The sequence below is a fragment of the Oratosquilla oratoria genome, chromosome 30 (genome assembly GCF_046742065.1).
Source record: "Oratosquilla oratoria isolate Oo_2021 chromosome 30, ASM4674206v1, whole genome shotgun sequence".
Lineage (NCBI taxonomy): Eukaryota > Metazoa > Arthropoda > Malacostraca > Stomatopoda > Squillidae > Oratosquilla > Oratosquilla oratoria.
In genome coordinates, this window is record NC_134806.1 from 46,434,222 (window position 1) to 46,458,520 (window position 24,299).

At 40.5% G+C, this 24,299-nt stretch overlaps 1 protein-coding gene across 13 annotated transcripts in view; it reads left to right on the forward strand.

Annotated features, from left to right (window-relative positions):
• The window catches only part of LOC143041147 (bromodomain adjacent to zinc finger domain protein 2B-like), a 416,327-nt gene extending 392,775 nt beyond the window's left edge, over positions 1–23,552 (forward strand). For 11 of the 13 annotated variants that reach the window (XM_076212935.1, XM_076212934.1, XM_076212945.1 and 8 more), the window contains 9 exons: positions 778–923; positions 8,215–8,409; positions 9,846–10,014; positions 13,373–13,632; positions 13,901–14,022; positions 15,665–15,812; positions 20,468–20,641; positions 20,868–21,040; positions 21,478–23,552. In XM_076212935.1, the coding sequence (XP_076069050.1) occupies positions 778–923; positions 8,215–8,409; positions 9,846–10,014; positions 13,373–13,632; positions 13,901–14,022; positions 15,665–15,812; positions 20,468–20,641; positions 20,868–21,040; positions 21,478–21,634 (1,544 nt within the window). In that variant the 3' untranslated portion in view covers positions 21,635–23,552. The remainder of the gene's footprint in view (positions 1–777; positions 924–8,214; positions 8,410–9,845; positions 10,015–13,372; positions 13,633–13,900; positions 14,023–15,664; positions 15,813–20,467; positions 20,642–20,867; positions 21,041–21,477) is intronic. The other 2 variants (XM_076212940.1, XM_076212946.1) reach the window with 2 other exon arrangements.
• The last annotated feature ends 747 nt before the right edge of the window (positions 23,553–24,299 follow it).

Below are 24,299 nucleotides of genomic sequence, written 5' to 3' on the forward strand. Positions count from 1 at the left end.
AACATAATTGAGTGGAGAGAAGTGTTTTTAAGGTTAATGTAGGTAAAAGAAAGATATTGTTGGGAGAAGGACATTTGTAATTGCAAATGGCCCTGCTATTGAGATGAATTAAGAAAAGGAAGTGTTTCTGGGTTTATTTAGATGAATGTGTAAGAAGTGTTGGGAGGGAATGTAAATGTCATGTTAGGAGATTATAATGCAAGAGGGGATGAGTTAATAAACGGAGTAGTAGGGAGGTATGAAATTCTAGAAACTAAAGCAGAGAGAAAATGTCAGAGATGTGTATTGAAAGGGAAATAATGGCATATGCAGTATTTAAGAATGAAGACAAGTGTGTATTGAAAGGGAATGATGATAGCAAAGTGTTCAAGAAGAAAGACAATCATAAGTATACATGAGCCAGGGTGGTGGGTGGGAGGGTCATTGATAGGGTGTTAGTGGACTATGTAGTAATGCCCCAGAGGATGATTGGAAGAGTTACGGATGTAAATATATTCAGGGTGGAGGACCATTACCAATTACTGTGGTCTGCAGGTTTCCATTCAACAAAACTTGAGGCAATGATTGATTGATTTGATATAATCATTTGTTTACCATGTTGCTTTACCCTCCTCCCATATCTGGCTTTTGGACCAACATCATTCAAGATTTATTACACCAGTGTAGAATTTTATTTTTAGTTTGATGGATTTTATTGTTGTAATGGCTTTGGTGCATGTTTTCAGTTGCAGTTTCAGGATATAGAGACATGTCTAACACCAGATCTGGTTATTGCAGAATACAAGACAGGATGGTGGCATGTGAACCTTCTGGATGACCTCAAAGATCTTATGGGTGCCCTCAATGAAAGAGGTGTTCGTGAACGAGAATTAAAACGCTTTATTGAGAAGAATGCTGGAATTGTAAAGAATGCTTTGATGAAGGTGAGAGTTTATAATTTTTTTTCAATAGAACTGACACTTCAGTGTGACACATGTTTCCCATAGATAGTGCACTGCTCAGTCAGGTCATAGTGGAGCTTGCAAAGCGGTTCACTTGTGTCATGCAGTTGAACATGTTTCACTTGTGATACAGCTCAAAGTAGCAGAAGTATGGAAAACTTGATGGTGGAAATAGATAAGTAAATGGGTCTTGTTTACAATTATTTGGTTTTGATCAAACATTGTTTAGGTGATAAAAAAATCCTAAACCATCTTGTCATGTTTTTCCCTGCCCAACTAACCTAGCCCTAGTATATTATCATTTGTACTTCATGTTAATGAATATTTTAAAGACTAGTAATAAATTCTGTGATATGGAACCTTCAGTGGTTCCTGGAAAGCACTCGCTTCCTGTACAAGTGACCTAAATTCAAATTTTTGGGGTGGACACAAAAATGATGAGTGATGATAGGATTTGTGTGCATACTAAATATAAGTTGACACTGTCAGGCATGTCTGATGCCATGTATTGTAAATACAGCACACACACACATGGGACTTTGGAGTCTCGATAAAAGATAACCTGTCATCTGACAGACATATTAGGATTGTGAGAAAGACATGTGTATTACTCCAGAAGATTAAAGTGGCATTCCACTATATGGATAAAAGGGTGAAAAAACTTATTGAAACCCAGGACTGGAATATACATCAGTAATATGGTCCCACACAGAGTGAAGATATAAGCAAGATCGATAGAATGCAAAGGGCAGTAATCAAACTGGTCTCCAGCTTGGCATGTAATATGAGGAAAGACTAAAAGTACTGGGTGTGCCAACTTTGAAAGATGGAAGAGAAAGAGGTGATTTGATTACAGTGTTCAGGTCACTAATGGGGATAGATTGCATTGATATATCTCCTGAATAAAGATGGATGACTTTAAGAGATCATGGGACTAAGATAAGAAAGACCACATGTCTAAAGGATGTGAAGAATTACATTTTCCATATAGATGCATAAATATGTGGAATAGCTTAGAAGGTGATAGCCCAAGCTCAAACAGTACATGAGTTCAAATAAAGATATGATAATTGGAAATCAAGGATATAGATTAAGTTGGAACTGTACATGAATTTGAGTTTAGGTAGAAAATTAGAAACCCAACAACTGTTGCTCCTTTCCTCTATACTACAATTGGGTAAATGCACACACACATACATGAACTGTACTTGAATTTGAGGCTAGATATAATAAATTGGAGGAGTAGGAGGTGGAGCCCAATGATCATTGCTCCTTTCTTGTATACGGTAAATGCATTTAGGTAAATATACATGCATGCATGCTCACACATTGTGTTGTCTTAGATTCAGAGAAAGTATTTGATAAAGTAACTCACAAAATTATTATTATGGAAGCTAAAATATACAGAGCTTAAAAAGGCAATTTGCTGGAGTGGATGAAAGACTTTCTGAGGACAGTAGTGAAGGACAGGCTGGAGAGAAGTTCCATGATGAGTCCCACAGGGGTCAGTGTTAGCATTAGTAACATTCTTGATATATGTTCAAGATGTGATGTATAAAGATAAGTGCAGTTATGTTTATTTGCTGATTGATTAGTGTGATTTTGTGCTGGATATATATATTTATATATATATATATATAAGTGTGTGCAAAGTAGACCACTTGGAAAAAGAAACTAACGAATCAGAGCGCTTTCATATATTTTTGTATATTACATCTTCAGTTGCACTGAAGATGTAATATACGAAAGCGCTCTGCTTCGTTAGTTTCTTTTTCCAAGTGGTCTACTTTGCATAAGTGAACACACGTACCCGTGTTCTTATTAGCATATATATATGTATATATGCATGGGGGGACGGAGAGGGGGGTCGCCGATTTAATGAAGCGGCCTTGCTGTGGATGTGCTGTGTCTTGCGACACTGCTTCTGACCCAGTGCAGTGGACAAGGTGCAGGGATGACCCGTCATCCTGGAGGTGCTAAGATGAGAGGGAGGGGTGTGGAGTGTATTCAGAGATGGAATGGGTGGGAATGATTTTATGCCTTTTCCTTTTTGGCTACTTCCCTTGTAAGGGGGAAAAAGCTTGGGTATATGTATGTGTGTATATATATTGTGTATGTATCTGTGGCAGGATCAGAAGAGAGATTAAGGAAGATAGTGACAGAGTTTGGGAAGGTATGTGAAAGAAGGTAGTTGAAGATGAATGTGGGTAAAAGTAAGGAGATGAAATGTACAAGAGGAGAATGTGACAGTAAATTGGAAGTAAGTATTAAGGGAGAGAGACTTGAGGAAGTAGATAGCTTTATATACTTGGGTGCGAATGTGGTGGGAAAGGGAGGAGTGGAGGTGAAGGTAGAATGTAGATTGAGATAAGTAAGAAGCCTTGGGGGATTAAAAAGTGTAACAAGAAATAGATTTTTGGGAATGGATGCTAAGGGGAGATTGTATGAAGAAGCAATTGTGCCAACAGCACTGTATGGGGCAGAAACATGGAACATAAGAGAAAAAAGGAGTTTGAATGTGTTTGAGATGAAATACCTGAGAGGTATGATAGTTGTTACTAGGCTTGATAGAGTGAGATACAAGGAAGTGAAGAGGAGAGTGGGGATGGAAAGGGAGCTGGGAGATAGGGTTGATGAAAGAGTATTAGGATGGTTTGGACACATGGAAAAAATGAATGAAGAAAGATTAGTAAGAGGTGTGGAAGTAGTGAACATTAGGGGGTGACCATAGATGAGATGGATGGATGAGGTAAAAGGGGCATTGGGAAAGAGGGGAATATCTGTTGAGGAAGGAAGGGAGAAGACAGAAAATAGGGGTGAGTGGAGAATGGTTGTGTATGGATGATGCTGTGGTGCACAGAAGTGGGGGTGGTAGGGAGTATGTGTGAATGATATTTTGACGCAACCTGAAGGGATTTCCCCGTCTTCTTTTTTTCTGCATCCAATATTAATCTGACCAAGATGTCCATCACAGCTGAATCCTAGAATTCTGAATTAATTTCTCTTAGCTGTGAACATTTTTCATATCAAACTCACTTTGCATAGATCTTTATTTTAAGTTTGAAAGATGTTGCCCTACAAGAGCTGAAACAGGCATGTTTCTTTTAAAGTGCACATAGCTCTGTATATCAGTGTTTAGTAGTATCCATATTTATTAAGTTACAAGTGAATATTGAAAAATAGAATAGAATGCTCACTGGCTAGAGTGTTGCTACTTTTGGAGGAGGTTGAGGTGACAGCAGTTGCCAGCGAGTTGGACCAAGGGGATGGTTCATTGAATTCCATGCTACAAAGTCCTCTTTAAGGAGCATTGTCTTAACCTCCCTCATAGGGGGAGTTTGTGAATCATCCTCAGTTACCCATCATTCATGAGGAGCTAAAATGAGAAGGAGGAGAGGATGGTTGATGGATGGGAGTGGGTATGTTTCTTTTGACTTGCTACCCCCCTTGTAAAGGCGGGGGCAAAGGAGTGGGTATATAGATAGCGATCATCAATCACAAGTGAATATAAAAGAACCATTAGGATCTCTTATTTTGGACCAAACTTGGCCCAATTCTTGTCCTTAGCATACATGTCAGTTCTCCTGCAGCTTTACAGTACATTCATTGTATCTTCCCTGTGCTTATTGGAGCATAAGATCATTTAATCAAACATGCACCTTCCACCACTTGAATGCTGTTGATTATTTCAAAAGTTACTAAATGCAAATGACAAACTTTGTGCACCAATAAGGTAGTAATACCATTTCCTTACCTTTCACTGAATCTTGCCAAGTAGCGGACTGAGAAAAACACACTAAAGGTAACCAAGAATCCAGTGAGTAATAATATTTTACTAACATATCAAAGTTGGCTCTAATGTCGTCTGTAGCACCTTGAGTTTCAAAGAGCAAGTGCTTTTATTACTGTTGAGTTGGACTTCATGGCAGAGAGAAAGGGAAGTGTCTAGGTAGAGAGAAAAAAACTGATAAGAAATTGGCTACAGTACTCAAAATTGAATGCCAGTTGGCAGAATGTCATTTAGTTCCCCTTGTGCTCTCGGTTGGCTTTTACAAGTGTCACCCTTGTCCAACTGTGACCATTTTTTCTCATTTGTTTACTTTAACGAGATTTTATAAATTGTAGGATATAGTGGCTGGAGTTTTGGCTTTGCATTGTCTTTTATTTGTTTATAATGTTTCTCAGACCAAAGAGATGCATTAGGAGGCCACTCTTGCAAATAGTATTAGATGTCAGCTTTAAGAATGAATGTCCGTTTTGATGCACAATTCAATCACAATTTTCAGAGTGTCATTCACATAGCATTCTGCATGAGAAAACTGCAATGGGAAGATTCTTTTCTTTCTTTTTTGCCCTCTGTACCTTTTTATGTATACATATATAGAGAAATTATAGTGTCAGTGTCAGCATTCATCTTTGATCAGAAGTAGATATATACATATGACCTTAGTTTATTAATTTTGTTTTAAGAATTACACTTGATGGAACCAAAGAATATCTTTTGTTTTAGTGAATTTGTTTTAAAGCAGAAGGATTAACCCCATTACCATCCAAATGGTATTGAGTTGTTGAATAATATAGCCATGTATTGGAGTGAAATAGTAAGCACCACTTATTATGGAATGGGTTATCAAGATGAGTGTAACCCTATCACTGCTGAAGGAGGAGTATACAGTTGAACAAAATTCCTGGGGAGTAATGAGATTAAAAGAAAACCCATGGTATGGAAGGGGTTAAAAATAGTGATGAGACGATACCAAACTATTTGACGATTCAGATACAAGCCCCAGTACTGTTCTAAGCTTCTGATACAATTCAGATTTCGAGACCTCCAGTGATTATAATTTATGGTTATTTCCAGTACTTGCCGTTGGTTTAAGAAACCAGTGCTTTATGGGGAAAAAATGCATTTATTGATCATTTATTGGAATCGAAAGTTTAGATCAGTATTGAGACGTGTATCTTTTTTTTTTTTTTCTTTCTTTTTTGTATCATCCCATCACTAATTACGTGCTTGTTATGTTCACATTTCTCAATATTATTTACCTGTTTATAATTGCAAGCAATTCAATTTCATTGTTTTGAGTGTCAACTAACTCGTTGATTCAGTCATTATTGTTTTTAGCAAGCAGAACTGTTGTTTTAATTGGCAAAGTTGATTAATGAAAAGTTATGTTATTAACACTATGACTGGACAGTGAAGAGGTTTGTGGTTGAGGGGGAGGGAATGTGGATCCAGTGACAAGGATTTAGTCGTGTACAAAAGATTCAGCATAAATCATTTTGTAGCCAGGATTTTATGATTGAATTGTGATAGAATAGAATATCTTGCAAAATTGATAATCATTTTATAGTAGGATATGGTTTTGAATGATGTTACAGTAGAATGTCTTGCAAAATAATGAATTGTGTTAAAGTAGGATAGGTTTGAGGTACAGGTGGGACTTTAACAGGGATATGTCATGTCGCCATGGCTATTCAATTTATACATGGATGGGGTGGTGCGAGAGATAAACACAAAGGGTAATGTGACGGATTGGAAATGGTTAAAGAAAATGGAGAAATATCGGAGATAAGTCAGTTGTTGTTCGCTGATGACACTGTGCTTGTAGCAGGATCAGAGGAGGAAATAAGGAAGTTAGTGTCAAGAGTTTTGGAAGATGTGCAAAAGAAGGAAGTTGAAGATAAATGTGGGTAAAAGTAAGGTGATGAGATTTACAAGGGGAGAAAGTGGCAGCAGACTGGAAGTGAGTGTATTAAGGGAGAGAGACTGGAGGAAGTGGATAGCTGTAGATACTTAGGGGTGAATATGTCAGGAAAGGGAGTGGGAGTGGAGGTAGAATATAGATTGAGAGCAAGTAAATGCCTTGGGGGATTAAAAAGTGTGATAAGAAATAGTCATTTGGGAATGGATGCTAAGAGGAGATAGTATGAAGGGGCGATTGTGCCGACACTACTGTATGGGGCAGAAACATGGAACTTTTGGGAGGAAGAGTTCAAATGTGTTTGAGATGAAATGCCTGAGAAGTATGGCAGGGGTTACTTGGCTGGATAGGGTGAGAAACGAAGAGGTAAGGAGGAGAGCGGGGGTGGAAAGGGAGTTGGGAGATTGGGTTGGGAGGGTTTGGACACAGGGAAAAAATGAGGTAAGAAAGATCAGTAAAAGAAGTGTAGAAGGCAGAAGTGGGGGGAGTGAACATGAGGGAGCAACCAAGGATGAGATGGATGGATGTTAAAAGGGGTATTGGGAAAGAGAGGAATGTCTATTGAGGAAGGAAGGGAGAAGACAAGATAGTGGTGATTGAAGAATGGTTGTATATGGATGATGCTGTGATACATAGAAGGGAGTGGGTGGGGGCTTGTGGAGTATGTGTGAATGATATTTTGATGCAACCTGAAGGGATTTCTCCCCATCCTCTCAGCACAAGGGGACAGAGAGGTGGAGGGTTGCTGATTAAATGATGTGGCCTTGCTGTGGATGTGCTGTGTCTTGCTACATTGCTTCTGACCCAGGGCAGTGGGCAAGGTGCAGGGATGACCCATCATCCAGGAGAAGCCAAGAAAAGAGGGAGGGAGGGGTGGTGAATGGGAGTGGAGTATGTTGGGATGGAATGGGTAGGAGTGGATTCATGCCTTTGACTTTGGTTACCTCCCTTGTAAGGGGGTATAGGCCCTTGTTATATGTATGTAAGATATTGCTTATAAGATGAATGAGCAGATAAAGGAACATGATATACTAAATGTCATAAATGGATAAAGAAGTAATAATTGTAATGATGGATTGAAAATTATTATAATAATTTTATGTATAGAACACATATAGCAGGGCTGTAAGGGAGAGAGTGGGAATTTGCTCAATCAGAGTGTTAATAACTCAAGAATCTTGGTGTAAAGATGTTTAACTTATCATTGGAAAGACATTTGTCACCTCTTTAGTTCTAGTTCTAATTGACACGTAGGATTCTAATGCTCATTACCTCCAACACATCCTTTCAATAATTTTTCCAACAACCACCTTGGTCACCCTATGTCTGCTGCACTTTAATGGATCTTGTTGTTGAAAGCACATAAGAAAATTGTATAGATACAAGATAAAACTTCACGTGCATTTAATGTAAACTAAATAATAGTGCCTTTGTGTTTGAGTTTCAGAGTTTATTTCTTCCTGAAAGCTTAATATATGCATAAAGTGATATAAGATTGTGAAGAAGTGAGTGGTGAATGCTGCAAATTATCACAGCCAACTCATGTATTCATTTCTCTTTATTGCCAGGTGGAACCAGAGGCTACTAAACTAGAAGCTTTATCAGATATGGATGAGGAAATCTTCCTGGACGAGTTTGATACTCCACAAAGAGACGATCCCCCTCATTGGTCCTCCGAAATTGCCCTTCGTGTGGACATGCTAACTCTTGATGCTGTCTATGCCATGGAGGAAAAGATTACCAATGCTTCCATGCAGAATAAGGTTAGTATTTACCTTAAGGTGGCGGCACACTAGGCTAGCATGCTACTTGGTTTTGCTATTTTGTTCCAAGTAGAAACAACTTTGGTTATATTCTAGACTTCTATAAGACTGTATGAAGGAGTGATTGTGCCAACAGCACTGTATGGGGCAGAAACATGGAACATAAGAGAAGAAGAGAGAAGGAGTTTGAATGTGTTTGAGATGAGGTGTCTGAGAAGTATGATGGGGGTTACTAGGCTAGATAGAGTGAGAAATGAGGAGGTGAGGAGGAGAACAGGGATGGAAAAGGAGCTGGGAGATAGGGTTGATGAAAGAATATTAGGATGGTTTGGACACATGGAAAGAATGAGTGAAGAAAGACTAGTAAAAGAGGTATGGAAGGCAGATGTGGAGTGAGTGAACATGAGGGGACATCCTAGGATGAGGTGGATGGATGGGGTAAGTGGGACTTTGGGGAAGATGGGAATGTCTGTTGAGGAAGTACGGGAGAGGACAGAAGACAGGGGTGAATGGAGAATGGTTGTATATGGATGATGTTGTGATTGCATGAGGTGGAATGGGGGGTGAGGTAGTATGTGTGAGCAAAATTTGACGCAGCCTTGCTGTGAATGTGCTGTGTCTTGTGACACTGCTTCTGACCCAGGGCAGTGGACAAGGTGCAGGGGTGACCCGTCATCCAAGAGGTGCTAAGATAAGAGGGAGGGTGGAGGGGTGCGGAGTGTATTCAGGGATGGAATGGGTGGAAATGATTTTATGCCTTTTCCTTTTTGGCTACCACCCTTGTAAGGGGGAAAAAGCCTTGGTATATGTATGTATGTATGTATAAGAACTTAGCTTGTAATTTGTGCTTGACTCGGGGCAGTAGGCGGATGCAGGGATGACCATCCATGAGGAACCGAGATGGGATGGTTGGAAGGAGTGATGGAAGGGAGTGAAATGGGTGGGAATATGTACTACATCCCGTATAAGTGGGAAAAAGCTCTCGGTATGTAGATGGTTTGTCATTCAGCTTCACACCATATGATGCAAGAGTAATTTGACATTTAGAGATTTGAAAAACAAAAGATTGTAACCAAAGTTGGTTTTTAATCAAAACAAAGTAGCAAAATCAAGTAGCATGCTAGTGAGAAATGCCTAGTGTGCCATCACCTTTTGTATATGGGGTAAATACTAACCTTATTTTTCATGGAAGCATTGGTATTATCTTGTGTGTATGTGTGTGTGTGAGTGGGGAGGGGTTGAATTTATTGTGTTTAATGAAATTAAGAAGTGGTCATGATTTCCAAATATTGTTTTAAACTGCAGTTTTGGCTTGGTATATTGTGTCGTGCATATGAGCATGTATACACACCAGTGTTTTCATGTGAGTGATATGGAGTTTGATTTTTAATTGTTTCTATCTCAACTTTTTTTATCCCCCAATGTCATTCTCATAGAGTTGGTGCCTTGGAGACAGTAGCGAGCGCCCATGTGGAGAATTCCGTGCCTCATGTTTGCCAGTCTTGGATGCAAATGACACTCGTATTAATCCAGTGCATTTAGCAAGGGAGCGGCTTATGGCCCTAGAGGAGGGAATTGAAAGGAGATATTTAAAACCTCCACTTGGTAAGATTGTATTGTTGTTGGGATTACTTCCTATTTTTAATTATAGTACAGAGGATGAGGAGAGAAATGGATGCTAGAATAAGTGTTGTTCACACAGAGGAAGGAGTTGTGTTGATCAGGGATTCAGATCAAGATAGAAGACATGTCAGAAAGGAAAGGAATTGTACCCATTTTGTGGATCTGAAGGTGTACATGTTACAAAAGGAGTATAGACCATGGATTTAAGGGCAGAAGTTGAAATTGAGAGGCAGTGAAGAACGTAAATGATTGTGAAGCCTTAAGGTTTTTTACATAGATATACCAAAGGCTTTTTCCCCCTTACAAGGGAGGTAGCCAAAAAACAAAGGCATAAAATCCACTTCCACACATTACATCCCCACATACTCTACTCCTATTCACTCCCCTCTCTTCCTCTTATCTTGGCTCCTCTTGGATGACGGGTGATCCCTGCATCTTGCCCACTGCCCTGGATCAGAAGCAGTATAGCAAGACACAGAACATCCACAGCAAGGCCACTTCATTTAATTGGCAAACCCCTTTCTCTGTCCCCTCATGCAGAAAAAGAGATGGGGAGAAATCCATTTGGGTTCCATCAAGTTATTTTCTCACATACACACCCCCATCCCCCACTGTATCATCCATACACAACCATTCTCTATTCACCTCTATCTTCTGTCCTCTCCCATCTTTCCCCAACAGACATTTCCCTCTTTCCCAATGCCCCTTTTACCCCATCCATCCATCTCATCCTTGGTCGCCCCTCTCATGTTCATTTCTTCTACCTCTGCCTTCCACACCTCTTTTACTAATTTTTCTTCATTCTTTCCATGTGTCCAAACCATCAACCCTATTTCCCAACTCCTTTTCCACTCCAGTTATCCTCCTCACCACCTTGTTTCTCACTCTATCCTGCCTAGTAACCCGTCATACTTCTCAGGTACCTCATCTCAAACACATTCAACTCCTTTCTTCTGTTCCATGTTTCTGCCCCATACAGTGCTGTTGGCACAATTACTCCTTCGCACAATCTCCTCCTAGCATCCATTCCCAAATGTTCATTTCTCATTACACTTTTGAATCCCCCAAGGCATTTACTTGCTTCTCTCAATCTACATTCTACCTCCACCTCCCTCCCTTTCCAGCCACATTGCACCCAAGTATCTAAAACTATCCACTTCCTCCAGTCTCTGTCCCTTAATACTCCCTCCCAGTCTGCTGCCACTTTCTCCCCTTGCACATCTCATCACCTTAATTTTACCCACATTTATCTTCAACTTCCTTCTTTCACACACCTTCCCAAACTCCGTCACTAACTTCCTCAATCCCTCCTCTGATCCTGCCACAAGAACAGTGTCGTCAGCAAACAACAACTTGTTTATCTTCCACTTTTCTCCATTTCCTTTAACCATCTCCAATCCCTGACCCATTACCCTGGCAACCTCTCACACCACTCCATCCATGTATGAATTACACAGCCAAGACAACATAACACATCCCTGGCAAAGTTCCACCTTTACCTCAAACCACTTGCCATTTCCAATTCTAACACAAGCTCTACTACTTTCGTAAATACTTTTGACTGCTCATAATAGCTTTCCTATCCCGTATATCTGCAATACCTCCCACAGTGCCTTCCTGTCATAAGCCTTTTCCAAATCCATAAAGGCCCAAAAAAACATCCTTACCTTTTCCTTAAGCTTTCTCACATATGTCTTACCACAAAAATCTGATCCATGCAACCTCTACCTGTTCTAAACCCACATTGTTCCCCACCAATTACTCCCTCTGTTACTCTCCTAATCCTCTCAATCAAAACCCTCCCATAAGCCTTCACAATTACACTTAAACTGATCCATCTGAAACTGCTACACTCACACTTGTCCTCTTTTCCTTTGTAAAGTGGAACTATACAGGCACTCCAGTCCTCCAGCACTCTACCCTCACATAAACATTAAATAACCTCACCAGCCTGTCCACCATCACTAAATGGCACTCCGCATGACACCCATCCAACCCAGGTGCCTTACCTGCTCTCATCATAACAGCTGCCTTCACCTCATCCTTCCATTTTCCTCACTTATCAGTCATTTTTTTAGCGCTTCCCGCTTAACTACCTTTCCCTCACTATCCTCCTTCACATTTAGCAACTCCCCAAAATACTCTGCCCATCTATCTCTTATTGCCATCTCTTCCATTATCATCTCTCCATCTGCACCTTTTGCCTTTTCTTCTCTACTTGATTTGCCTCCTGTTCTGCTCTTAATTTATTTCCAAAACATCATTTTATCTCTTTCAAATTTTTCTGTCATACTCTTACCCTGTCTCATATATGATCTCTTTGCCTACTTTAACTTATGCTTTACTTGTCTTTTTTCATCTTTTTACCTCGTGATTCTTTTGTCCTATTTTGTATACACATACATATGCATACCCCTTTACATGGGATGTAACTAGAAAACAAAGGTATAAAATCCACTCCCACCCATTCCATCCTTATTTACTCCACTCCTATCCACCCCCCTCCCTCCCTCTTATCTTGGCTTCTTGTGGATGATGGGTCACCCCCTGCATCTTGCCCACTGTCCTGGGTCAGAAGCAGTGTCTCAAGACACAGCAAGGCCGCTTCATTAAATCAGTGACCCCCCCCCCCCTCTCCATCCCCATGCAGAAATGGAGAAGATGGAGAGAAATCCCTTCAGGCTGCATCAATTTATTTTTTGCACATACTCCCTCACCCCCCCATCCCTCACCAACTCCTATTTTGTAACCAATCTTTTGTGAGAGAAAATAAGAAGTATATTTGTCTGGAATGATGACTTCATTCAGAACCTTAGTAATTGGGTCTTTGTGTATTGTTGTTGGATGAGAGTAGAAAATGGGGAAGAATGATAGTATATTTGTGAGAAGATGGATGACTTGGCCCTAGGTTAGTATTTGAGTCCACAATTTTTGAGGTCAAGACCATGTCACATACCAGACTAAGACTGAATCCAAGAGTCCAACCTTGAGATTCAAAATTCAGTTTCTAATTCCATGTGCAGTCAGTCAGTCATTTGGGCTCTTAATCATCTGTCAGGTAGTATGTAAAGATATATTGCCCTAATTGGGTTGATGAATTGTAAAATTTACACTTTTCCCTGTGCTTCCTCTTATCATCATATTGGTGCCATCATCATATTTACCTAGTTGTATTATACGGGAAGGGAGCTATGCCAATTGTGTGTGTTTGTCTCTAAGGAAAACAGGATGAAATCAACATCCACACATTTATTCTCCATTAAAGAGAAATTTTCAATATATTTTTGACCCAGGTTTTACCATTTCCTTTAACTGATATCCATAAAATTCTCATATACAGGTGTTCCACCGAACCCAAAGGAAGGTGGTGGTACTGAAAGCTGCAGTAACAGCACCAGCAGTAACAGTAGCAACAGTAGTTGCAATAGCAACAGTAATGGCAACTGTAGTAATAGCAACAACGTTAGAAATTGTGAGACACCCAAGGGCTTAACAGTTTGGCGGGAAGCTGTGAGCAAGTCTGAGACGGCTGCACAACTATCCATGTGTCTGTACATGCTGGAGACGTGTGTGGCTTGGGACAAAAGCATCATGAAAGCTGTAAGTGTATTTGAGAGAATAATTCATTTAAGGATATTTTCTAATTATTTAGTCTGATGTAGAGTAACACTACAACTGAGTGAACTGTTTGATGACAGCTGCTTTCAAAGCTTCAATTTGAAAGCACTTCAAGAACTATTTGCTAGTACGTTTACTATTATCTGTTTTTTCATCAGTAAAACAGTAATCAAAAGTAGTAATTCAAATTTCATAGAAACGGTGAAATTATGTTTTATTTTTATATTTGTTTTTTGTATTTTACTTGTAGTACTGCCAGTTTTGCCACAGTGGGGACCATGAGGAGAAGCTTCTTCTTTGTGATGGCTGTGACAAAGGCTACCACACGCACTGTTTTCGCCCTCCTATGACCAATATACCTGATGGCGATTGGTATGTAGCATTTTCATGTATCTTTTTACAAGTTTATAGTAGAGTATGTAAAAAGAAAAAATGAAAGTAGGAGTGGATAGAATAAACTTGAGGGGAAGACCAAGAATGGATGGGGTGACAGGAGCCTTGGATAGAAGGGTAATGTCTATTGAAGAGGGAAGGGAGAAGGCATGAATGGATAAATTGATGTGGCCCAAAGTAACTCTTATAACTGCTCTGTAAGTTCTCGAGTGGACGGGGAGTGGGGTCATCATGAAATGTAGTATGTATATATATACATGTTGAAAGACCCTTTACTCCATATGAGGGAGGTGGTCAGCCAAGGTATTACCCACACATCACGCATTTGTTTTCCCCCTTGTGGATGAAGGGCCCCCACCTACCTACTGCCCAGATCAGAACCAATGCAGCAAGACTACACATCAGTGGGCTGGACAGCTGAAGTTGGTTTTTTCCTACATTTTTATTACATGGTGACCCAACATTGGTTCTGACCCAGGCAGTGGACAAGAGGCTAGGATGACCCTTTGTCCATAAGAAGCTAAGATGAGAGAGAAACAAGGGTGCTGGATTAGAGTGAAATGGGTGGGAGTGGTTGCGTGACTTTGACACCACCCTTATAAGGTGGAAGAAGCCCATGATATTTAGACCCTCCCCCTTCATCCATTCATAGAAATGCTGAGCAGACAACAAGAAAGCCCTATAGGCCATGTAATTTTATCAATCATCCATTTGCAACACTTCTCCACTAACACTCTTGTCCTCTCCCTTCCCTTCTCAGTAGACAAGCCCCTTGTACCCAGGGATTATTTTATCCCATCCATCCACAAGTTCTTTCCATCTGCTAGGGTTTCTTCAGTGGAGATAAACCAGTTTTTGGCATACTTTGGAAGTTCTATCATGCTGCATTGATTCTGACTAGAGCAATGGTTGGGTGATGAGGAGCTAGATCTATCAGTCCATTGCCCCAATGGCCTCTGGGTGAGCCCCTAAGTCTCCCAAGGCTTAGTAATTTTGGAGATTCGTTCAACAAGTAATAAGTCATTAGAATTACCAAGATGGAGTATTAGTCAAAGGCATAAATCCACTCCCACCCATTTCATCCCCACATACTCCACTGCTCCTCCTGGGTCAAAAGCAATATAGCAAGACACAGCACATCTACATTATTACAAACCAAGAGAGGATGAGAGGGAGGGTGGGAGGGGAGGGGTGTGGAGTGTATTTAGGGATGAAATGGGTGGGAGTGTTTTTATGCCTTTCCCTTTTTGGCTACCTCCCTTGGAAGGGGGAAAAAGCCTTGGTATATGTATGTATGTAAGAGAGGATAAATTTTTGGTAAATGATAGCTACATTCATTTCTGCATGTAATAAGGTAGCCTTTATTTCAAATGTGTCACACACTACACAGGTGGGCTTACATTATTTTATAGGTCACTTAGGCCATTCAGGAGGTGCTAAGATAAGAGAGAGGGTGGAGGGGTGTGGAATGGGTGGAAATGATTTTATGCCTTTTCCTTTTTGGCTACCTCCCTTAAGGGAGAAAAAGCCTTGGTATATGTATGTACTTAGGCCTAGGTGTTTAAAGTATGGATTAAGTTTTTTCTTCCTGTAATACTTTTATTCTGTCACCACATTTCAGGTACTGTTATGAGTGTGTCAACAAGTTTAGTGAAAGTAGTCAGCGCCATTGTTTGGTCTGCGGAGGGACGGAAGGACGTACACTTATTCACTGTAGCTCTTGTCCGAGAGCATACCACACTACCTGCATTACACCCCCAATTGCCAAGGTAATTTAAAGTTATTGATTTGCATAGTATTATTATTTGAATAGTAAAAGATATATGGAAGGCAGAGGTGGAGGGAGCAAATATGAGGGGATGACAGAGGATGAAATTGATGGATGGGGTGAAAGGGGGATTTAGCAAGAGGGAAATGTATGTTGAGCAATGAAGGGAGATGGAGATAAGTGGATAATGAAAGTGTATAAATGAAGGGAGAAGGCAGGAGATTGAGATAAGTGGAGAATGAAAGTGTATAAATGATAATGTGATGCAAGGAGGGTATGGAGTGGTTATGTATGAATGATATTTTGATGCAGACCAAAGGGATTTCTCCCCCATCTTCTCTTTTTCTGCATGAAGGAACGAAGAGGAGGGTCATCAGTTAAGTGAAGTGGCTTTGTTGTGAATATGCTGTGTCTTCATGCATTGTTTCTGACCCAAGGTAGTGAGCAGGATACAGGGATGACCCATCATCCATGAGGAGCTAAGATGAAAGTGAGGAAAGGGTGGTGGATGGAAGTGTAATGGGTAGGAATTGGTATGTGCCTTTTCACTTGGGCACCTCCCCTATACTTGCTGCATTGCTTCTGACACAGGGCATTGGGAAAAATGCAGGGATGACCTGTCATCCAGGAGGAGCCAAGAAAAGAGGAAGGGGGTGAAGAGGTGGTGAATGGTCTACCCATTCACCAAGTGAAAAGGCACATACCCCCACCCATAACACTTCCATCCACTGTAGAGTGTGTGATGAAATGGGTGGGAGTGGAATTATGCCTTTTGACTTTGGCTACCACCCATGTAAGGGGGAAAAAAAGCCCATGGTATACAGATAGATTTGCAGTCCTTGCTGGGAGGTAGCAAAAGTCAAAAGGCACAATTCCACTCCCACCCCTTCCTCCCTCTCATTCTGGCTCCTCATGGAGCAGGTCATCCCTGCATCTTGCCCATTGCCCTGGGTCAGAAGCAATCCAGCAAGATGTACATGTGTACCTGTGTGCATGCCTGTGCACACAGCCACACACATACTGTTATGTTAGGATGTATTTTGGGTAGCCTAAGTGTATGGAGTGTTGTGGACACTTGCATCCAAGGTCAGGAGTCAATTGTTCTGACAATCAAGGTTCATTAATGTGAAGAAATCTAAACTATAAAGCTTCAAGGTATAATAGCTTGGAAAATTTGTACCATGATCTGTGCTTGGAGTGTATGGATGATACTCTGACACAGCCCAAAAGGATTTCTTCCCATCATCCAGATGGGAAGGTAGGGGGGATTTGCCGATAGTGAAGTGACCCTACTGTGTAGGTGCTGTGTCTTGCTGCATTACTTCAAACTCAGGGTGGTGGGCAGGAGACATTGGTGACCCTTCATCCATGAGGAGCTACATGTCTTTGACTTGGCTACCAGTCAATGTATTTAACAAATTGGTAGAAAATGATTTTGTGCCTTTTGTGGGGGGTGCAGGCAAGTGTTGTTTATGTACAACTACCAGCCAATTAGTTTGACACCTCTTTTACTAATCTTTCATCACATTCTTTCCATGTGTCCAAACCATCCCAATACTCTTTCATCAATCCTGTCTGCCATGCCCTTCTTTTCCATTCCTCCTCTCCTCCCTCACCTCCCAACCCAGCAACCCTCACCCTACTTCTCAAACACATTCAAACCCACCCCACTTAATTTACACATTCTGGAGACACAGAGTGCAGGGTGATCTAATAGTGATGTTCAAGTGGATCTCTGTGGCTTTAACAAGGGGGATTCAAACCATTACAGGGGAGGTAGCCAAAGTTGTACTCCTTCCATTCACCACCCCTCCCTCCCTCCCTCCCTCCCTCCCTCCCTCCCTCCCTCCCTCTTTTCTTGGCTCCTCCAGGATGATTGTTCATCCCTGCATCTCACCCACTGCCCTGGGTCAGAAGAAATACAGCAAGGCTGCTTCATTTGATTGGTGACACCCCCTATCCCCCCCCCCTGTGCTTTGTCAAAACATCATTCACTCACCCACCAATGCATCACAGCGTCACCCCCACCTTCCATCCCCTCCCTTCCCCTTGCAAAGAAATGTTGTCACATTATAAAACAACAGTAGTGGATTTAAATTAGACAAATTTAGATTTAAGAAGGAAATGGGCAAGAACTGGTTTACCAGTAGTGAGCACTGAAACTATCAGCTGTTTTAAGAAAAGGTTAGAGAGCTTTATGGATGGGGATGATAGTTGGTAATGGACATGGAACTGCCTAATGTAGATCTTATGGTATCTGGCAGTCCCCTTCATTCTTATGTTCTTGTCAGGGTTTTAAGTGAGAGGATTAGGAGGGGAGCAGTGTGGGTTTAGGAAAGGTAGTGATTGTGTAAATCAGATTTTTGTGGTAAGGCAGATATCCACGACAGCTTTAGCAAAAAGGATGATTTTTTTTGTGCCCTTGTGGATTTTGAAAAGGCACCGTGGGAGGTTTTGCAGATGTATGAAATTGGGGGAAGGGATTAAGAGCAGTAGAGCCTGTTTTAGAATTGGAAATGGAGAGAGGGAGGTGTCATGTTGCTGTGGCTGTCCAATGTGTACATGGTTGGGGTGATGCTGGAGGTAAGGTAAGGGCAGGGAACGGGACATAGATAAAGAAAATTTAGAAAAGTGTGAGGTGAGCCAGTTGTCATTTGCTGATGACACTGGACTTGTAGCAGGGTCCGAGGAGGGATTAAGGGAGTTTGGGAAGATATACAATAGGAGAAAGTTGAAGGTAAATGTACAAGGGCAATGGCAGCAAGTCTTAAGAGGGAAACATAAGCATACATAGGAAAGGGTTGTTCACATGGTATAATGAACCATTAAACACAAGGGGAGGGCAGATGTTCTAAGGGGAGAGTGGCAGATTGTTTGATTATTATCTGGTTGAAAGGGAGATTAAGACAAGCAAGGGGGGTAGTGAAGGATAGAGGGAAATACAATGATTATGTTTTAAGGAGGAAGTGATAAAGTAAGCAAAGATGGTATATAATGCAGGATGAGGAGGATATGAGGAAATAGAACAAGAAGCATCAAATGGAGGAGTGAGTGCATAAGGAGAGGTTGCAAAGTAGAACTAGGTAAGCATGCAAGAGGTATAGAAGGAAGAGAAGTAAATTGTAAGGTGAGGGAGGCAAAGAGGAGAGCAGATGTAAAACAGGGAAGGAGTTTGACTGAATTTAAGAATAGTAGGAAGGAAAGGTAAAGGATGTAGATGGAAAGATATTAGAAGTCAAGGCAATAGTAATAGGGGATGAAGAGGGGAGGGGGTTGTCAATTAAGTGAAACTGCCTCACTGTGCATGAGCTCCTTCATCCTCAAGGAGTTCGAATGAGAGTGAAACGAGGGTGGTGGATGAGAGTGTAAGCCTTTGACTTGGCTAGTTACCATACAAGGAGGAAAACCTTGGTATTCAGATAGAAAGGCAGCAGGGAAGATGAGCTACTTCAAACTGATTGAAGAAATCAGTAGAAAAAAAATGAAGGATGAGTTACCAAGAGCACTTATCTGGTAACTTAGAAGGGCTTGATGGTGACTGCAGCCTGGCCAGGTGGACTGAGGATTCAGCGAGATGGATCTCAGGAGTGTAGGAGGCAGAGACAGATGGAGTGAGTTTGAGGGGAAGGCTGAGAATGGATGATAGAGGGTGTTAAGGATACCTTAGATACAAGGGGAATGTCTGTTGCACAGAGAAAGTAAATGGGAGGAAACATTTGTGGATAGATAGATTTATGCATTTGAAGGCATTTCTTGTCTGCTCTGTAATTTTGAGTGTATGTTCATCTAAACCTGCAAATGTGGAATTTCGAAACTCCATACATACCTTGGGGGGGGGGGTTAATACATAGAAGAATTTTTTTTTTGTGTTAAACAAAATAACAAGAATTGGTGATGTTATAACAATTTGTAGTATACTAAAACCTATACAGCCAATACATTATGAAATAGGGCAGGGCAATTGCAATTGCCTCCTTGGAAATTGAGCTAACCAATACAGCCAGTACATTACAAGATAGGTTAGGTCATCCACTTTCTTTCAAATAGCAACAATAGAATGACTATCTCTAAATATATATCCACGTCAAAGGCATGCACCCACCCATTCCACTCCCATCCACCACCCATGTTTCTCTATCATCTTAGCTCCTTGTGGATGAAGGGTCAAAACAAGTTAAATAACTCATCATGCACAGATCATCACTTGGAAGAGCCATATCAGTTTATCTTGTTCCCAGTATTATGAATCCTTTGTAATACTAGATGATCTTCACTGGTATATAAATCCTAATCATATATGCAAGGTTCCTCACAGCAAGAGGTTATCCAGCCTGTTTCAGCAAAAGTCCAACTAGATGATCTTCACTGGTATATAAATCCTAATCATATATACAAGGTTCCTCACAGTAAGAGGTTATCCAGCCTGTTTCAGCAAAAGTCCAACTAGATGATCTTCACTGGTATATAAATCCTAATCATATATGCAAGGTTCCTCACAGTAAGAGGTTATCCAGCCTGTTTCAGCAAAATTCCAACTAGATGATCTTCACTGGTATATAAATCCTAATCATATATGCAAGGTTCCTCACAGTAAGAGGTTGTCCAGCCTGTTTCAGCCAAAGTCCAAGATATATAGTAAATTCTTGTGTTTTTCAGGTTCCTCGCAGTAAATGGGTGTGTCCAGCCTGTTCCAGCAAAAGTCCAAGAGCTCGGAAAAGTCGAGCAAAGAAGGTGAGCGAGACTGCAGCAGATACACCTGACACGTCGATAGATGAGCCAGTTTCAGCAAGTGCAACTCCCCCACCTAAAAAAGAGAGAGGAGGCAAAAAAGTGAGTAATTTTCGAATGGAACATGTTGGAAGATTATGCATTTGATACTATTTGAATTGACAGTGGAAAGGGCAACAGACTTGGGGGAAAATGTCTGTCTGGAGGAAGCACAAGAAGACCTGCATATTTGTGGGTGAATGTGTCTAGATTGGGGGCTTCATTTTGTGACAAGACAGTCTAGTTAGGTGGCTTGTTTTACTGAGGGGGCTTTTCTGTGTGGCTTCAGAAGGACCAGAAGGAGTTGGCACAATGTAAAGCTATCTTGTGTGAGTTAGAAACCCATGATGATGCATGGCCTTTTCTGCTACCAGTCAATACCCGACAGTTCCCAACATACAAGAAAATCATCAAAAAGCCAATGGACCTGTCGACCATCAAGAAAAAAATTGATGACGGAACGTAAGCATCCACCAAACTTTTCTTACCGTTTAAAGGATAAATTTAGAATTTGAATTTAAGTGCTGCTTATTAAAGTCCTGCCTAAATTTCGCCATTTTTTCCATCTTTTGATTTTTATACGACTGCTTTTATTACGCTTCTTGCATTAATATCGGCCACAAATATTTTCTGATAATCCCGTCAGTGTTTAATTTGCTTTTATTATCGCAATACATGACCACCGGTTGTGGTCTTATTATTGTCGTTCGAATACCTCCATGGTCTTTCTGTAAATACGTACATCTTGTCACTCATATCTGCCACAACGATTCCAGTAAAGTTGCCCTCGGTTGTGATTGTTGATCATTACGTGTTAATTTTTTTACAATCCATGTGTGTTAACTTGTTTTCTTTGAAGATTTTAGTCTTGTTTTCTAAAGAGTTGTTTTTCTCCATAGGTACAAAACCAGAGAAGATTTCAGTGAAGATCTTCGATTAATGTTTAACAATTGTGAAACCTTCAATGAAGACGATTCTCCAGTTGGAAAAGCAGGACACAATCTAAGGTCGTTTTTTGAAACTAAATGGAATGAAAATTTTCCTGTTCAGTTATAACACTGAAGTAACAGTGTGACCGAGTGGTTAATTTTTCTGACGCAAAAAAGTGATAGAAGATGTAAGGATTGCTTGAAGGTTTCAGAAGCCTTACTTGATGGTAGCTGAGGGGAAAATAAAATTTTGTGCAAAAGGAACGCAAATATGGTTTGAAAGGTAATTGCACATACCCTAAAAATTAATTATATTGAAAATATTTATCTTCAGATGAAAATGATGTAGGTCCCTTCAACTATAGAGTTGGCTTGGGGCCAGTTACTTAGCCTACTTCTTGTATATTATATTTGATACGAACTTTTCATGTGCTTATGTGTAGCAAGATAGACAATGCAAGAAACACTCTTGTGCTCTTCAACATTTGATGATGTAAAAGTTGAAAAAAATGTGACATTTGCAAGTGAGTTGGTGATGAAAGCTGAGTGAGTTAACAGAAGGAACTAGTTAAGTTTGTATAGAGTCTACTGTATGAATAAAGGGAAACATACTCATACCAAAAGGGAGTGACCTTTCATTTCTCATCTTAGTATTGGTGCTGAAGTCTATGTTTGATTATTATTTTTTCCTCTTCCCTCCAATTAAAGGTATACCTTTTAAATTCTAAATAGTACTACTTTGATTAAATATTTATACACTCTATCTTTGTATAGTGCAGAACTTAAGTTTCATATATACCTTCTGTAGTTTGAAACATGTTTTCATAGGTCAGTATCAACTTTGGGCAGATAATTTTAACACGTGGGAAGTACATTTAACTTCTTTATATTTGGCAGTTTGCACCAAATTGAACTGGTGTTTTATTTTGTCATTTGTGTCATTAGATTCTTTGTTATTGAGCACCAATACTGAGTAGAAACCATTGTATGCCTTACACGTCCCTTTCTTACTCCGGTGTCCAATCATAGACCACTACTTGGGACTTTCAGAGCGGGAGGCAGAAAGAAAGCTATAAGGGAGAGGGAAATGTCAGCAGAAACTAGTGTTAGATAAGAGGCAGCGTTAAGGGCGAGGTAGTGGAAAAAACGGGGAATGTAACGAATGTAGAAGCACAAGCAGCACAAAAGTCCTGTCTTGACTAAGTTTTGCCAAAGAATTCTGTGTACATTTGATGACCGTACTGCAACTGAGGAACTCATTTGTTCGCAGCCGAAGCAACTGGAGTGTGGGTATGATTTGGCAGGGATCTCTTGTACATACAGAGGTGGTGATTCATTCTAAAAAGGAAATTTTTCATGTGAATATTATTATTTATTATTTTGTGTGTAGAGTAGAGGCATTGCAGTATGACAGAATGTAGAAGAAACTGAATATTGTCTTCTGTGTAATTAGAAACTTATTTTAGATACATTATACACAAAGAATTATTTTCAACAAAGCCAACATTGTCATACATGTGAATTGTGCTATTTTAGTAACGAGCTCTCGCACTTCTTGTCTCATGGGACTGAAGGTGAAGTTCCTGGAAAAATGCACAAGTTTGGCACCCAACTCATGAAGTGGTAGCCAAGCTTTGGTGTCAAGAATCTTGCAAACATATTGAAGCTCTACGGTACCTAAACTGTATAGTAAGTAATTCATAAACGATACCTAACTAAACACATGAAACACGGTACCTACACTGACTGTGCTTTGTCCATGTGATACCAGTATGCACAAGTGTCTCGAAGGAACGCACAAGCCCAACTCGCAAGAACAAAGTGTGTTTTCGATCTCCATAAACGATGAAGTAAAAGTGGCATCTTCTTCCCCTTCCATGAAAGGCTTAGCATTCCCACCAGCCACGTTTGGTTGGTGACCATCATACCATTGTAACAAGTTCCAAAAAAGCTTTTTAATTTCTTTTGTGTAGTTTTCTTTATTGCATTTGGTGAAGTAAGATGTAATTAGATTCACAAATAAAGTTACTAAGAAATGTGCATAAGGAGTTTCAGTAGAGGTATCCTTTGAAGCACCACATTATACCAAGGGTATTCCCTTGCAACACTGCTTCTGACCCAGGGCAGTGAACAAGGTGTAGGGATGACCCATCATCCAGGAGGTGCTAAGATGAGAGGGAGGGTGGAGGGGTGTGGAGTGTATTCAGGGATGAAATGGGTGGGAATGATTTTATGCCTTTTCCTTTTTGGCTACCTCCCTTGTAAGGGGGAAAAAGCCTTGGTATATGTATGTATGTATATACCCTTAAAGGGAGGAAGCCAAGTCAAAGGCGTGCTGCACCCACTCCAATTTACCTGGTACCTGCCAAAATTGCACAAATCAATAGGAGTGAAAGGGCTATTCAAGGCAAGTAGCTGAAAAGGTGTGCAGAAGAATGGTTGCAAAGAAGAAACATGAAAGCAAAAACAAAAAGTACAAAGAAAGGGAGGCTGTGAGGAGTGGTTGTGAGGGCGTAGGACTGAAATAGCTGAAAAGAATTAAAAGATATTGTAGAAGGAAGTCAAAAAGGTGTGAAGAAAAGAGAAAAGTAAAAGGAGCAGATGTGTAATTAATGAAAGCGAGAACTGTGAACGATAGAGAAGTTATCATTGTTACAGTGGGAGATACCAGATTAACTGTGATGGTAAAGAACAACAAGGCTATAGAAAAAGAGATAAAAGATTTATCTACAATATAGCAAGGGCCTCTTTCCCCTTATAAGGGAGGTAGCAAAGTCAAAGGCATGCACCTA